The 17,130-nt window shown below is 52.3% G+C and overlaps 3 protein-coding genes across 3 annotated transcripts; 1 reads left to right on the forward strand and 2 right to left on the reverse strand.

Moving 5' to 3' along the window:
* Positions 1-1,379: 1,379 nt before the first annotated feature.
* PG985_006139 (uncharacterized protein) lies at positions 1,380-3,008 on the reverse strand (the record flags this gene model as incomplete). The annotated part of the gene is made up of 6 exons (XM_066825908.1): positions 1,380-1,973; positions 2,029-2,329; positions 2,389-2,469; positions 2,584-2,711; positions 2,804-2,876; positions 2,938-3,008. 6 exons carry the CDS (start codon positions 3,006-3,008, stop codon positions 1,380-1,382), a joined length of 1,248 nt encoding a protein of 415 aa, XP_066685515.1.
* A 1,571-nt stretch (positions 3,009-4,579) lies between these two features.
* Positions 4,580-4,895, forward strand: PG985_006140 (uncharacterized protein; the record flags this gene model as incomplete). The annotated part of the gene is made up of 2 exons (XM_066825909.1): positions 4,580-4,706; positions 4,750-4,895. 2 exons carry the CDS (start codon positions 4,580-4,582, stop codon positions 4,893-4,895), a joined length of 273 nt encoding a protein of 90 aa, XP_066685516.1.
* A 5,834-nt stretch (positions 4,896-10,729) lies between these two features.
* Positions 10,730-12,785, reverse strand: PG985_006141 (uncharacterized protein; the record flags this gene model as incomplete). Its single annotated transcript, XM_066825910.1, has 3 exons — positions 10,730-10,990; positions 11,046-12,705; positions 12,763-12,785. 3 exons carry the CDS (start codon positions 12,783-12,785, stop codon positions 10,730-10,732), a joined length of 1,944 nt encoding a protein of 647 aa, XP_066685517.1.
* Positions 12,786-17,130: the final 4,345 nt, after the last annotated feature.

The raw sequence follows: 17,130 nt of genomic DNA on the forward strand, positions 1-17,130 counted from the left end.
GACTTTGTGCTACACGGCCGACGACATTCACAGAAACGCAACGTTGTCGGCGCCCAGGGAAGTGACGTCGATCTGGGGTGACTTACGGTGGTCGGCGGCCCCTGGTGCCTGGTCTGGTCTTCTTCTTTTCTTTTCTTCTTCTCCAGTCATCTCAGCCCGCAGCCGCCCCCTGCAGCGGCGTTCGTCCAGCCGTGTTCTTTGGTGCTTCCCGGCTATTTGCATGCAATAGCAGCGCAATCCTGGGTCAATCTAATTTCGGATGTTCTCCTAGGGGGGGGGGGGGGGGGGCCACCAGCTTGCATCGACAAAAACGAGGTATCTGGTTGCGCTGTCTTGGATCTTAAAACTGACCGCCTTTACTGAATTACAATGCCGTGTGTGCCAGAAGAAAGAAGCAGGTCCAGCTTGGGCTGTGCAAAACGGGCGACAGATGGGACATGACAAGTACGTGAGAACATTAGAAAAGGGGGTTTGCGAAATGGCTGAGAAAGCAGTCGACTGATGGGATCGATTGGCTGTGGGGCACTGGGACTTTCAATTGGTAAAGGCCATTGGCCACTGTAACCTTGTTGGAGGCAGCATGGGGGTTGCAGTGTCAACTGCACTCCGTACATCAATCAAATTTACTTCCCCGTCTGAGCTCACCATTGGCCCCGGTCCGTGTCCAGGGGGGTCCTGGGCCCACCTGCAGCGTCCCCAATAGGTTCTATTAAACCTCCGCATTCTTCAGTTGCCGCTTGGTTCTTGGGAGAAGATGGTGAGGCCGACTAACATTGCAAGATGTAGGAGAAGCTGGTGCTGCCACCAATATGGCTTCCAATTAAAGTAGACGTGAGTAAACGGTTTTTCTTTCTGGATTAATCAGCCACGGACGGATGTCGAACTGATGGCGGTATCTGGCTCTTCCCACTGCATCGGCGTCTGGTCCTTCAACTACGAGACCGCCATGGCGTCTTCTGGCATCAGGGGCGGGACCTAAATACGAACCAGCCCACCTTCGAAGCCACAGTACCTACATACATTTATGATGTGATCTGGTAGCCGGATCAGCCTTGACCGGTCGAGCACCATCTCCGAACCGCAATCAACCAGTTCGGCGAAGGCTGGCTGGCGTGGATCATGAGATCGCATGAATCTAGGAAATTGCATTGCCGTATAGGGATGTACTGACTGACAGTGTTGTTGCAGGGCCACTCCCATCAAGGTGCGGCCGGGCAATCCCCCGACAGAGCCACCACATCAACTCACACGGCTCCGAGCGTCTTTCTAGAAGTAAACTGGCGTAACTCTAATCTGTCTGTCTGGTCACAAAAGTTTCAAGATGATCATAGGAATTTGTTTGGCTAAATTATTATACAAAATATCTAAGGAGCTATGCTCTAGTATTTAGAACACACCGTCGTCACGCCCGGTGTCGATGTCGACCTGTCGGAGTCCGACTCGGATGACGCCTTCTTGCCGTCGCTCTTGACAATTTCGTGTATGCTACTGAACCCGGCCGACGTCGGTGTCGACGCCGAGGCAAAGGACACGTTCCCGTGGTTGTCCGTCGGCTTGCCGTCACTGTCGCCGACGCGCTCCGTCTTGATGGAGACCTCGTGCTGCTGGTAGATCTTGAGCGGGATAGGCAGGTCGAGGCCGTCGTCGTGGAATATCTGCTCCTGGCTCTCGGAGCGTGTGATGATTCGGCGCTCGGTGCTCGAAAGATGGCTGCGGCCGTTGCCGTAGCCGGACCGAGCGAAACGGGAGTTCGCAGCCTCGCTCGTGCGGGCACCCGAGGACTTGCCATGGAAGGAGCGGAGGTTGAAGACACGGCGGCACAGGGTCCAGGTCGAAGGAAGGTTGGTGACAATGATGGCGGTCGATGATTCCCGCACGTACCAAAACGTCCACGCGGAGCCGAAGGGCTGGTTGAAACTGTAGTACTTGTTCAAGACTGCGGCAAGTATCTGTAGATCGCGAATGGTCAACATCTGTCGACAGAGCGTCTCTGGGGGTTTAAAGGTCCGCGGATGCCCGGTGACTTACAGTGAATGTCCCTAAAGCGAACACCCCGCAGAGAATGGCCTTCTTCTTGATGGGCAATTGGGCCTGTAACAACACAGGCATGGGGATCATAATGATCATCACATCCGACGTGATGTTAAGGACTGCGTTGGTGATCAAGTGGTTGGTGGCAGCCGAGCATTGGGTGTTATCCGGTGGTACGGCCCAGTACTGGTTGAATGGACGACACCAGACTCCGAAATAGAGTATTTCCATTATAACAAATCCTAGACCCGCGTACACAGCCACGATCTTTACGGCAAGGTTCTGCTTCAAACTCATTCTGTTTGAACAATACGTCAGTAGAAGCATCAAGTGGTGGCAAGGACAGGAGGTACTGACGTCAGACGGCTATACATGATCAAGAGGCACGCCTTCATTAACCATATGGTGACAATTTGCATCTGCTCCACAACGAGGACCCTTCATAGACAAAGTTAGTACGCATGCATAGAGATGAAAAGCATCGAGCAACGGATATGGTGTATCGTGTCGTGAGCCTCTATCAGAAGACAAGGGCGATAGGGACTTCCATACATTTTCGAGCCATATTCTCTCTCGGCAATGCTTGCGGATGTGAGAGGCGCAGGATCAGTCGGATCGATGAGGTTACTACTGGTGTTTGCAACGATATTGATAGCCGCTATGAGTATGGTATCCGTCACCTGGGAATATGTCAGTTCAGGTCGAGGCGCCTTGCACGTAGGTAGGTAGGTGTCAAAGCAAAGTAGACGGGGCATTTTGGAGGGTTCCTTACCATGGCCAAGAGCATGAGGCCATCGTCAACCTGGAGCTTTCTGAACGAGCCGTGTAGGTCTCGCCTCGAAACACTGCAAACGCTCAAGGTTAGCCGACTCCTCGGTGGCAGAAGATATGGCAAACCCAACTCACATTCGAACGATGACGATGAGCCACGTAAAGGCATACCAGGTCCAGGACTCAGCCGTCAGTGCGGTCAACATGACTGCTGATGGGTTGTCGGTTACTCGTTGCCTGCTTCCTGCTTCCAAGTTCCTTTTCCCTGGCTGATTAGCCGATCCGAGCGAGGCCGGAGAGTTCTGGTCGGCGGGCGAAGATCATCAGATGTACACAATAAGCTGTATGTGTTGGACGTCCAGGTTCTCGGGAGAGGGAAGGGACCCGGCCGGTATGTATAAAGTATGGAATCCCGGATAGCTGGGCTCAGCGTCCGAGTGGGAGCGCAGGGTGATAGATCATAGATAAGCTCAGACATGTGGGACTAACGTGGGAAATGGAAACGTCAGTCGAGTCGGGTCTGGGCCTTTGACTATATCCAGGCCGGACATAATCCAGCAAAGAGCAGTTTCCGGGTCCGCTATCTTGATGAAGAGTAGCTGCGGGTTGACGCATGGCGCCTGAAAGTTTGTCCCGAATGGGATCATCCTCATCTGGTGTCCAGCTTCCGATTTGGCCATGCTCTCTGACTGGCAGATAGGACGGACTGACTGGCCAGTAAGCCCGCACCACTCAGCACATCTGATACTATACCTGGAATGGGCATCAGGGGGCACTCCACACTGGCAGCAACTAACCGGCTCGCCGAGCGGCCAGCGGCCTTGGTAGATACCGTGCCATCATGCAAGCGGATCGTCTCTAACGGCATAGAGTCTAGCAGACGTCGAGCTGAGGTATGTTTCCCGGGCCTGAGGCCGGGATTGGAGAAGCGTCGAGATGGGGGAGGGACCCGTGGGAGATGCCCTCTAGCGGCACCCAATGGGAAGTCCAGGTCCATTGGAAAGCCGGTTTGATCTTCAGGGGGTCCGATTTTGGGGTATGTACTGTAGTAGTAGTAGTGCAAGTTCTGGTGGTACTGTATGTAGGAGCAGAGATGTTGAAGTTAGTGCACAAATTCGTCAACCCTCCCCCAGAATAAAGTTTACTGGGGTCCGTTTTGTTGCAAGGGGGGGGTCGGGGGAGTCGGGGGAGTCTGAGCGGATGGCTCACCCAACACCCCCAGACTTTCAGCCTGCGCTGTCTCCACGACACACATCCCTATTTTGTTTACCGAACACTGGAATATAGGCATCACTATGTTGGTCAATTTTCATGCATGCCTGCCCTGTAAGGGTCTGCAACCTACAGGCGACCGGGCAGCTGGTCGCACATGAGTCTCAGGTGCTGCTGCATTGAGATAACTGACAGCAGAGGTCCATCAATGGATCATCTCACACAATTGATGTGAGCGAGAATGTACTTGATGTACCTAAGGTAAGGTACCATACAATACCTACTGTACGTGTAGGTAGGCAGGCAGCAACCCATTGCGGGACGCCGATGGATGATTTGCGCTGTCAGCTCCGAGATGACTCCGGGGGGCAGGACTGGTAGCGCACGCGAAAACGGGGCCACTAACGTTGGTCGGCGGAGAACATTACTCGCTTGTCCCTACAAGTACATAGCTGCCCCCCGTGGCCAAGGTGTTTCCTCTGACTGAGATGTGCTCGCTTCACCTACTTACTACAGTTAAGATGAAGATTTGAAGGCGCAGGGAAGGCCTGGTAGTATAACCACCATGCCGACCGATAGCGCCTACCAAACGGGCAAGTCCAGCAGCAGCTTGAAAGCGCACCGCTTGGCGGTCGAATATTGCAAGGAAACAAGCATACCAGAGGGGGCGGAGCTGGCAGCTGGAGTGGTTTGTACGGGTTCCGGGTGGAAATGCACTGCAATTATGACGCCAAGCGATGTTTCTGGGTCTCAATGCTGCCGAAACGACCGCGCACGAGACCTACTCGAGCCTCCATGTCATCGTGTCCAGCGCTCGTGTCAAGAAGGGTCACAGGCCTGGGCAGAACTGGGGCCGGCCAGGAGTGGACCCCGACTCTTGAGAGCTAAAGCTGCCCAAGTCAATGGGAATCCCCACCGTTGATTGTCCGGCAAGACCGTTGACGAGTAAGGAGGAGCAGGATGTTGGGCCGTACAGCCCGTGGCGGGAAAAATAAGACCAGCAGGCTATCTGATCGATAGTCATGGGTGGGAGAAAATGGTATCACTAGCAGACACAACGGTCCGAATACACGTACAGTAGTTACCCTAGTTAACAGATAAGACTCGGGCAGCCAAAATTTATGCGTTATCTGGCAAATATACACTAAGGGGCATAAGTGGGGCCAGCTCCGGGCCAGAAAAAGCACCAAATCGAGGGCCTGGAAGGGCTGGTCCGGTAGGTATAGCTGGTAGTATAGCTGGTGGGTCGACTGGAGGGATGGATAGGCTAGGTGGTAAGCCCGCTAGAACCTTAAATTCTATAAGAAAATACATTAAAAGTGGAAGAAACAGGGGGCCGGTGACCCTTATTCCGAACCCCTATTATCGTATATTTTTAAAAATTATATTTATTATTTATTTATATATTAACGTTATTAAAAACGAGTTAAGTAGTTAAAAAATATCTTTTAAATAATATATATATATTAAATAATATATTTATTAATTAAGATAACTATTATATATATTTTTATAAAGATAAAAGAAACTAGGGCTTTTTTATTATAACCCTTAATTACTCACCTAAGATTAAAGCTAGTAAAAAACCGGTTTTTTATTAAAAAACTAACTTTATAAAATATTAAAAGAATTAGGATAAAATTAAAAAACCGGTTTTTTAAAATTACTTAACTTATATTAACTTATTTATTTTCTTAAAACATTAATTTTCTTATTAAATAATAATAGATTTTAAAAACGTGTAAAAGCGTATAAGTTATTATATTTTAAAGCTTTTATTAAACGATTAAATAATACTTTAATATTATATTATTAATATTAAATAAAGTAAAAGAGGCTAACGCGAGTTATATTTAATATTATAATTAATAAAACATTAACGTTAAAAATATTATTACTTTTAAGTTTATAATATTTAACTTAATTAACCTTAGTTTACTTAGAAATTATACTTATTTTAACGTAAAAAAAAGGATTTTCCGGGTAAGTATAAACTTAAATACGGACTTAAATATAGACTTAATTTCTATTTTAAAATACTATAATTTTTTGCTGGGTTTTTAAAGAAACCAAAAAACCGGTTTTTTATTTTACCAGCCCTACCCAAGACCTTGGGGTCATACGGGGCTCTCTACTGGAGTAGCCACCACGAGCCCACTCGCTCACAATGATGCAACGGCCTACAGATGTGGTTCCTTATGACTATGCATGCCTCGATGTTATCGCTGCCCGGCCGGCACATCGGTAAACATCTGCCGCGGGCGGCAACCAGGAGTCCGCTGCACCTCCTTTGAGGCTCTGTCCTAGCAACTTGGAATTGGCCACCAAGGCCGGCCGTTCTAGGAGCATGCCTCAGTCAGCCACCTACAGCCATCTCGGAATGGTGTGGTGCGCCAGCCACTCGGATCCAAGACCACACAGCCAGCAATGTCGAATTGTATTTGGCGCCAAGCCGGGAGAAGGTTGCAACGACTTCCTATGCACCCTAGCTGTTGTTGATGGCCGGCTGCACACCCGATGGGCTATTCACTGTTATCGATTCTGGTATGGGCCGCGGCAGGACTAGAGAGCTGGGCATTCCTTCGACGGATGGCGCCATAGCACTAGAACTGCTCTCTAATCTACGTCCCCTGCCATCGTTTGCATGGGTAGACTGGAACGGGACGACTACTCTAGCCTCGGGCCAATGCAGCGCACGGAATTGGACCTATCCAGAACCCATAGACTTCTCGATTTACTTTCGAAATATCAATATCGGACGATCATGGTTCGACTACTCACTTTATCGGACCCTGATAGTCCATATGGCGTGGTTGCACCAGGCTCAAGTATACTGGTGGTCTTTCCCATTCAACTTCTCAACCCGATGCTGCCCGAGTCTCGCTGGACACCAGAGTTCCATTTTAGGGATTCTGTTGCTGTACAGCCTGTCCGGTATTGATATCGATGCAGTTAGAGAGCGAGGGGGTCACTGTACGACCGCCAAGATGACGCCTCCAAGGCCGATCGAGTGGAACTGGACACCTGAAAGAGACACGACGCAGCTTGAAGCATATCCCCCGGGTCCATCGTCTATAACTCCTCGTGTAGGAGCACTCAACGGAGGGGAGCACAGAGGCATCCTATGTCCCTTCCTGCGGTCAGAAAACCCGGTTCCTGGGAATTGGAAATATGATTGGCATAGACGACGTTGAAATCATATCGTCTCTCTCTTCGGAGAAGCAAGATAACGATTCAGGGAGGCGTTCAGAGTAGCCAGCTAGTGGTCAATAGTGTAGGGGAGGGACCTCGACCCAGGAGTCTGGAAAAGCCCAGTGACATTTCCTCTAGTAACCGCAAAGGGAACTGGAAGCCGGCGCCGCTGCCGCCACCTAAGAAGGTAGCGTCTCGGTGCCGAGCTGGAGATAAACATGGGCCCATGCCACTCCCCATGCGTGGTTACTGCGCTCGCTGTCCTATCCTTCATTGCCAGCTAACGCTTCTTACCTCCCTCACCACCGACCGACCTGCTGAGCTGAACACCGCGCTCCGGTGCTATGTCGACATGGTGAGAGCTGGCCAAGAACCATCCCGCAGTGCCTCTGTTGGACCTGTGACAGAGCAACCCATTTGACCCCTGCTTTCATTGCCAACATCGACCGCAGCATTGAGTCGTGCCACGGAGAGAAAGAGATAGGCGGTCATGGTGTCGATATATACCCACGCTTAGGTCCAGACCTCACGAATGTGGCAAAGCATAGCGTCAAAATACCCCTTTGTTACTCTGGCTTTTTTCAAGGTAGCCCGGATCTGGCTGTACAAGATCAAATGCGAGAGAGCAGCAACATGCAAGCCCACGCCATGTAAGTATGTGTGGCATACCTGATAATTTCTCTATGCCCACCAGACCCTACATGCAATGTCAGTCGCTTACCATGTCCGGTATCAATAGCCCCCGGATTGCATACCGACAACGGATGAGAGATAGTGGACAGACAGGACTTATGCAGGACTTGCGTTGGGCTGCTTGATCTCGAGAGGCAAAAGCTATCGTCTCCACCAGCTCGGGCGATCCAACGGATGTGCCCAATGGTATGCATGTGCGTAGCCGCCGTTCATGCGCAATTGCTCATCACTCGGGACGAACCACAGCAGCACGGGGCGATCGATACGTATATCTTGCTATTAGGGGCATCACGCCAGGATTCCCGGCGCGCGATGGGCACGCGTTCGTCGTACTGCTGAAAAGGTAGTACAGCCACTGCTTGCATGCTTGGCGCCCGGCCTATAGGGCTGCATGCCTGACTGGTATTTGGTACGGTGGCAATGGGCGCCAGTACTTTCCGGGTGTTCATCCGGTATTTTCACGTTCATGCCATTGCGCGTTTGCTAATGACCGCCTGCACAATGCCGACGGCCTCATTTAAAGCAAGCAGACTATATCGCTGCATCCAACGTGCCATCGCCCTCCAGATCAAGGAGGAATGGGGACATGACATATTGCAGGCGCAGGTGGTCCGGACAAGCAAAGCATCGGGGTTGCATCTCGGAGGTGTGGAAGGGGAAGATGGACATGTACACATACATGTACATACGAGTAAGTATATTGTACAACATCATTTGCAACATTTTTTCTTTCGGCTCCCTTTCCTCTTTTCGTTGGACGATATAAAATAATTTTTCCACCCCTAAAGTACTTTATATATCCGTATATATATATATATATATATATATATATATATATCTTTTCGCTAAGCCACGGACGTCTGGTGCAAGGTACCGGATTAGAGTTGCATTGGACGGGTCTGCGTTTCTTGTCATTCATGCATTACATCAGATACGGCAGAAACAACCAGCCGGGAAAAAAGGTGGGATGACGGAACATTCCAAAACGTCCCACGCCCCTCAGACCTCCCCTCCCCCAAAAGCCCCTGGGGCACAGTCATGGACCTGTCCAACCCGACTTGGGGTAGTGAGCCTGGCACCCAAAGTCCACGGGTCGTATACTCAGGTGAAGAAGAGGGGAGGGGAGGAAGGCATGTTGAGAAAACGTTTGCCACGGAAGGAAACCCAGGCTAAAACAGCAGCCATATAAAAGCTCTGGTCGAAAGTCGAAGAGGGGAAAGGAAAGAAGGAGGGGGGGGAAAACACTACACCCGCACCCTTGAATTATTGTTCGCGAGTATACTCCATTTCGCACCCTTGCCGAAGTACCTACAGGCCTTTTTTCCGGTAGGCAGTACATCGAGCAGCCCAGTTGAAACATATACAATCGTACAATACTACGTCGATAGCTAGGAAAATTATGCATCACCGGGGGTTCAGACGGAACTGGCGTGACTACGGCTGGTAACAAGCACGCATAAGAGACTTATTCAAGGGCCCCGGGCAGATCATATTCGCGAACAATAATTCAAGGGTGCGGGTGTATAAAAAAACTGACATGTTGCGGATCTCGGGAGTTTCTTGTTTCGGAGTTTTTGCTGAGGGTCTCTCCCAACTCCTTATCATCGTGACTGAATGATCTGCGCGAGGATCCGAGACCGGGAGTCGAGTCGATACGAAGACATCGGCTCCCTCCCTGGCACACGTACCGCGGTGTTCCGCACAGTAAACTCCTGACGCTGGGGAGCAGCTGACGAGACACGCTCACACGGCAACAGCGGCGGGGCTGCGCACCAAGTCGTTGATCAGGAGAATATAGGAAGCGGCATAGTCAGGATACGGAACAAAGCATGCAGTCAGACAGACAGACACATGTGCAAAAAGACGCGAGAAAAGTGTTTGGAGAACTGATAATTCATTCATCGTGATCAAAGTCAGGCCAAGCTGCTTGACACGGCAAATTGTGCTTAAACCCATCGTTTGTCCCATTCCCATGCTGATCCGTCCCAGTCAGTCCTCAGCAGACCCAGTCTGGGGCTGTTTCATGTCAACCTTTCTTCGTTCCATCGCCAGCGCGGTTTCTCGTGGCGTCAATGACGGGCAGCAGAGAGAGCCCGCCGTTGTTTTTTCCTCCTCTTCCTCCCCCTCTTATTTTCCCATCCGCCAGCGTTTCCCCCCAAATCATCAAAAGGGGTATCAGGTATTTAACTATCTACGATTAAGAGAGAGAAAAACGTTTGCGCGCTGTGCGTATATGAACAAGCGAAGAAGAAACGATCCAGAGTATAAGGAAAAAAAGAGAACATGTAGGAAAACGGGGGAAAGAGCTCAGAAGCATTTGCGGTTGTGATGTGTGATTTGTTGAATTTTTCTTCGAAGGTGGCGCGGCCTAATAGTCATCATAGTGAAGCCGGCCACGTATTAGACATTCCTCCTCTTCCTCTTCCTCCTTGGGCCCCAATGCCGGTCCCAGTCCGCGACTTCTCCGTGGAGAAGGTCGCCATCCGCCAGGGGGTTTTGCAAACAATTCGCCATGGTATCGTGTCCAACCCGTCCCGGTTCGTGTGTTCGCATATGTGTGAGAGATAAACAAAGTAGAGTTTTGTAGGAGATGGAATATGGTGTTGCTTTGGGAGAGATGGGCGCGACAGGAAACTACCGAAGGTGGTCCTCGTACGGCCAACGCAGCCCTCGAAAATGCCAGTCTATAGTTTCCTTCCCAGGGTCATGATATCGTTGAAGTAACTTCAAAGGAAAAAGGACTTCGTGACGCATCTAATTTGCGATAACGTAAATAGAAAAGAGAAGAATGTGCCAAGAGATTGCGGCCGTGTGTGATCCAGGGGTTCGCCTAGATCATATTCGACATATCATCAAGCGGTGTAGCTGGTTGCATCATCGGCGTCGAGTGCTGCATGCTCATGGGCACCGAAGTAGGCGGCATGGGCGTCGGCGTCTCTACACCGGAAGCGTTGTTGGCTGGTGTATGTGGCGTCTTCGGCGTTTGAGGCTCCACCTTGGGCTTCGCCATTTGCGATGCCGCAAGCGCTCGCGAGTGGCTGCTTTCGCGCCTTCGCTTCGGGGCATCCTTGATCTTGGGATGAGTGTGGCACTGTCCTCTTTGTCAGTGGCAGTTCAGTCTGCAAGGGGATGTTGGAAGCGCTTACCTTGTACGCGTGGCGGAACCACGTTGTGCCCTTCTTCTTGCTGCTAACCAATGCGATCCAATCATTGCAGCTACCGCAAAGGCCTTCCCAGACATCAGGATTGCCATCCATCCGTCGGGTCTCGTGGGGCTCCTGGAACGGGCTGCCCGTGGCGGCGCTGATGCCGTGGGTGAAGCTCTTGTCGTACCAGAAGGCAGAGTTCTTGAGCACCAACCAGCGGCCGGGCTTGCAGATGCCACACCATCCTTCACGCTTGTTGCCGTGGCCACGGACCCATCTGGGTGTGTAGAGGTCACCTTCGAACCGGAGCTCTTGCTCGTGGGGAACCAGGTCCGGGTCCTCGGGGTTCATGTCCTCCGGGGGAGGAGGAATCTGCTCCTCGTTGAGAGAGGCGTACAGATCCGGTGGGTCCGAGAGATCAGTGTAGTGGCCATGGAGCGAGTGAGGATCGGCGTTGCTCTGGAGCATCCTGAACAGGCCATGAGAAAGCAGCGGCGGCGGGTTCTCAAAGACGTGCGCGTCAGGGTGGAAATGCTGCGAGGGAAGCTGAGAGGGCAGTTGAGAGGGAAGGAGCATGCTGTTGCGGTAGGCCGGAGGAGGTCCGTGAGACATGAGGAAAGGATGTTGCTGCACGGCCTGGAGGTTGCCAAAGTTCAGAGGCAGCGGCGGGTTCGAAATGGTGGGAGAAGAATGCCTGGAAGAGGCACGATGACCGAAAGGATCGTGTGTGTGCTGGTAGACAAACGGCGACGGGCGTCGGTTAGGAGTCGTGCCGTAGGAACCAGTCGACCACCTCTTGTTTCGCGCACTGCTGTCAACGCTATACGGCGCAGATCGTACGGTGCCAGGGCGCGGCGAAGGCGAAGCGCCACGGCCACGGCTCTGGGTTCGAACCAGCTCGGAGCGGCTCTGGGGGGTCATGCGCGGCGACGCCACGGGAGAGAGTTGTGTGGACGACATGAGCGAGTTCCTGTTGGAGGTCGGCGGGTAGTCGGATGTGAACGAGGGCGCCTCCGACATGGCGGCGGAGAACTCCTCGTAGGATGGCATGTCAGACATAGCACCCGACGTCGACATGGTGAAGGAGGAGCCGGACATGCGTCGTTGCCCAAAGCCATGCTCGAAACCCATGTTCTCGTTCTCCATTTGCTGCCCAGCGTACCGCAGGTCGAGGATCGGGATGGCATCATCCGAGGTGTAAGCCTGGCCGATCATGTCTGTGTCGAGGCTGTGGACGTCTATGTTGTCCTCGCACGTCTTCATTCCCCAGGGGTTGTGCTCCATGGTGGTCATGGGGTAGAACTCCTGTTGATGCATCGATACCGGACGGGACATGGTTTCGCTTGGAGTGCTCTGCATATCCAAGCCCGAAGGGTCCCAAGCCTGTATGGTGTTGAAGCCTTCTGCAGAGCAGTATGAGAAACCCTCATGAATTGTCGCGGGCCGAGGCTTCATGCCTTGTGTGGTGGGCGTTGCCCAAGCGCCGGCCGGCGTGCCCATCCCCTCGGTTGTGACTGGCATCTCGTTCCCGCTCATTGTCATGATCGGGGGTGGAGTGGGTATGTGGGCTTCTCTCCTGCTAGGGGTGTATGTGAACGCAGGTTGATGTATTTGCTGCTGCTGTTGTTGTTGTTGTTGCTGCTGCTGTTGTTGCTGTAGCCTATAGGATTGTGAGTTCTAATGAAAGGGCCAGCAGTATATTTCAGGATGAGCATACAGATGAGAATGACTGGAGTCCATGGTCAAGCCGGACCAGGGAGGGCAGCGTGACTTAAGCTATTGCACAATGGACGCTGAGACAGGAGGGAGTTAGCATTGATCTGGCTGGATACCATGCCTAGAACCCTCCGATACCAGAATAAACAGGCGTGGATCCGCCAGGCCCACGTAGTCCAGACGAGTCATGGGCATAGTTGACTTACAAGGTAATAATAGCATGAGCTATGATCCGAGTTTGAAAACCCTTTGTCAATCTCCGGTAGGGATATCTGGTATAATCGCGATGTGGCGAGTTGACGTAAAAGAGCGCGGCGGGCAGATCTGGGCCTCGACGATATAGCAGTAGTAGTAGCTGCGTGGACGGCAGAAGTGAGCGTGGGTATATGCTGTCGTTTGTGTGTTGAGTTGTGTTGTGTTGTGTGTAAGTGAGAGTTTCGTCTGTTAAGGGGCGGCCTCAGTATCAAGCATAGGCTGCTTGTATAAAAGAGTGTAGTGAGTTGTCCGGGAAGGAGAAACTCGTTTGGTTCGAAGAGGTCTTGCAAAACAACAGACAGTCTGGCGCGTCCAGGTGGGAAAAGAGAACCAGCTCTCAGTGTTATAGACCGGAGGGGTTTAATAAAGTCAGTCTGTCGCGATGGAGAACAGGGAAGAAAGGAGCGACTAGCAGCTTGGATAGTGTCGGCGGCATACGAGGGGTGGACAAGGCGAAAGAGGAGCAAGAGGCAGGATACATGAGGGGCAGTGCAGGACCCCCGGTGATATAAAAGAAAGTACAGAGCTCGAATAGGCATCATCCATGGTCTAGTGTGATAACCCAGTACGGTATGCTGGGTCTCGTTCGGAACGTCGGTAGGAGCTAAGCCGGCGTCCTTGATACAAACTTGGCCCTGGCCAGCCGACTCCAGAGGGGAGTCTGGTGTACGAGAACAGGCTTGGCTCGCTCGAAAAGGGCCAGACTGGATAACATGGGCCAGGGGCATATGCAAGGATTTGCACGACAGGGGCCACTCGGTAGGTTACATCTCTCCGTCGATGATGTGTCGAAAGAACAAGATGGTATGGGGTAAGCCGCCAGGTACAGAGCACTGCGTAGTCCCGAAGCGGTTAGGGGGCTAATATAATGGCCGGCCCTGCCCCAGTTTAAGAGACGAACATGGGTCGATGTCCTCTTCGGGACAATCGCTACATGGAGCCCTAACCACTGGTCGCAAACGGCCCTAGGAGAATAACATGATTTGAATACAGATAGGCCATCTCAGATATCATCGCCCTGCCTGCTCGAGGCCGGCACTAGCGCAACAGGGCAATGGCGCAACGAAAGCGAGAGGAAACGGATTCTCGCGAGAACCGCCGGTGGGCAGCCGACCCATCCCTTCTCGACGTTTCTGGGTGGAGTCAGAGATCCGAGGAAGTGGCTTGTCTCATATCTTACCCAGCTTCTCTTTCTCTTCCTTTCGCTCGCTCGCTCGCTTCTCGGCGAGAGGTGACAGGACGGGACGAGCGAGCAGAAACCAGATCAAGACGAAGACCACTTGGTCGGGAGGGGGGTGGAGCGGGGGACCACGCAACTCTATGACGGAAGCAGCGGGCTCGTGAGGTCCGAAAATAGCAAGTCCAGAGCAATTTTTCTTCTTCTTTGCTTCTGGTTTCTTGATTACTTCTGCACACAGCCTCGAGGCCCGAGGGCCAGCTGGACAAGGTGGTCGGTGTCGTATGACACGGCCACGACACAAGATATCGGCCGGATAAGTCGATCTGAAGAGGGGGACAGGTTTCTTGTGCGGATAGCATGTAGCAACTCGACGGGGACCTAGCCTGAACCGGCCTGGCTGGGCAGGGGCTGAAGTGCCAGGCGAGTGCCGTCGACGAGGTTACGGTATCAACAGACTGCCCGTTTGAGCCGCACGACGGAGACTGCATACTCGTTGGGTTGGGCAGCGTAGTACTAGGGGGAACCTCGCAAAGAGGTACAGCCGCAGTCCTGACGTAGGGGCGGTCATATCCGAGCCAGCGAAAAGGAAGTCCCGACTGTGTGCTCGAGTATATTAAATCAGGCTACTTTTCTTGCACGCACGCAGCTTGGAATAAAAGTAAGTGCTTGCTAATCAGCGGGGACAGCCGGGCACTGGCTGGAATTACAGGAATCAGAATCACAGACGATCCGGGATACTGGATGGATGGATGGACAAGAGAATGTCGGACGGCGGCCTGGCCTGGCTGGTCGAATCCAATTTGCTTTCGTTTGCAGACACTCGCTCTCCCATTCAACCGTCGTTTATGGAACAAGAACAAAGAAGAAAAAAAAAAAGACTGTGAAGATGCTGGTGCAGCGAAATTTCCTAAAGTCGTGGTTGACAGGTTACCTAGCCGAATTAGGACTAGAGGGCCAGAGCCGGCAGGGATGGCCGAGTTTCAGGATCGGGCTCTGAGACACGCGGTGGAACCCCTGCGTCCATCTCCCAGCCAGTCAGCCCATTTGCATCGTGAACCCCACAACTCAACCTCAAACGCGTCGTCGTCGTCGTCTTGTGCTTCTTCTCCTTCTTCGCGCCTTCTTCTTCTTCTTTCTTCGCTCGCCCCTGGGCCGTCCTCCGTCCTCGCTTCTGCCCAATCCAATGGATAAAGATCAAGCAACTACACTACTACTGAGGAGTCTAGCGCGGGATCCGCACTTTAACTGCAGCACATATAGCCCCCATACCTGGAACGGTAGACCCCGATGCTGTCCACTAATACGCCGGCCTGCTAGCTGCTTGCTTCGACTCCAACAAAGTCTCCTCTCTCTCCTACTGTGCGCAATGTGTGCGTGCCGCAGGGCAAGAAAGGAAGAGAAGAAAAAAAGTCAAACAGCAAGAAACATAACTAATAATAAATGTAATAGCAGAGCTCTGTTATACCCTCCTATACCTCTGCGATTCGTCAACCGATGCTGCCAATGAGACCGTGAAGCCAGGGTACCGTTCTGTAATATTCAAAGTCAAAGTCAAAAATTCCACCGAGGCGTGCTGCAAGCTGCCTGCGTTTTCGAATTCGAAGCCACTATGCCCAGGTGCTACCAACTAGCCACTCCGCCCTTTGATCCCTCGTTTATCTCCAGCTCTTGGGCGTCGCTAAACCTCTTAGCCACCCCTTGGGAAAGACGCTATGGCGCCGTGGTGTAGGGTAGGTGGGCTGCTTCCAGTTGCGTCAGCGCCCGATGTGCCAGCTGAACCGGCTAAAATCCACCGCGGCCGTGCTTTCTGTGCGTCTATGCTCGAGAATAACCAAGTTTGCGATTGATAATATGGATCGGATAAGGCTTTCGCATACTCTAAAGCTCGACGGACTTTGCCAGACGTGCGATTGGTGCATCCACACGACGGCATCGCGCTGTTCTACCTCGACTGCTAGCCGTGTCTAGTCTTCTAGTGTGTGCACACTTCAGCAGCCGATGCACACAATGCTACGCTACGTGCTCTGGGATAGAGTGGAAAAGTGAGGCAGGGATACGGTCCAGAACGTTTGACCATAATCCTTGCCCGCCCGAGATGCCTAGCAGCAGCGCAACAGACGGGACCAAGAGACGAAAAAGACCTGGACCAACAGTTGCAGCAGTTGCAGGTGGCAGTAGGGTCCATGTCAGACATGGTTTGGCGCCAGACACAGCGATCCATGATCACCATCCCATCTGGCCCACCCGGTCAACACAACAGATGGCTCTCGGGTTGGCAACTGCCCAAGGCAGAGGAACATCGCTTGATCTTGTAGGTGCTAGCTAGCCTCGCTTTGCCCAGAAAATGTTCCCTCGAGGGGTGGAATGTGGGATTCAGAAGAAAGAGGGAGAGAAAAAACACACGAAAAGTTATGGGACGTTTGGTTTGGGCTCCTCGGAAACCGGATAAAACGTCGTTAGAGAAGTCCAGTCAGTCCCTGGCGCCAAGTTGCACTGTACAGTCCTGTTGCTGCCGTTGCCACTGGCGAGTGCTACGGTGCCGCCCCCGTGCTGTTCGTTTTAAGCTTCTTCGACTGTGCACTGCGCGATACTACCGTATCATCGAGCCTGTAAAAATGGAAAAAGAAAGAAAAAGTTGACAGCCGCATCTTACCACCCTGTTTCAGTCACCATCGAAGCGAACCCGTCCCAGCCTTCCGCTTGGCTGGCAGGTCCCCATGGCGCAGCTTCGAGGTGATTGCGTTTCTGCAGAGGCCAGTCCTGCGGAATCTCTTGACGAACGAGTCGCCGCCTTGGTCTCCCCAACGCGATTCAATTGGGCCTTTGTTATCTGCCTACCCTGCCACCGGCAGTGGATGGTGTTGGCGTGCTCTACTTGTATCTGCCGTGCGAGGATATCCTGTGCGAGCCAGAGCCAGCTGTCAGTCTTTGCCA

This window comes from Apiospora marii (genome assembly GCF_038362585.1).
Source record: "Apiospora marii strain CBS 49790 chromosome Unknown utg000004l_segment0_segment0, whole genome shotgun sequence".
Lineage (NCBI taxonomy): Eukaryota > Fungi > Ascomycota > Sordariomycetes > Amphisphaeriales > Apiosporaceae > Apiospora > Apiospora marii.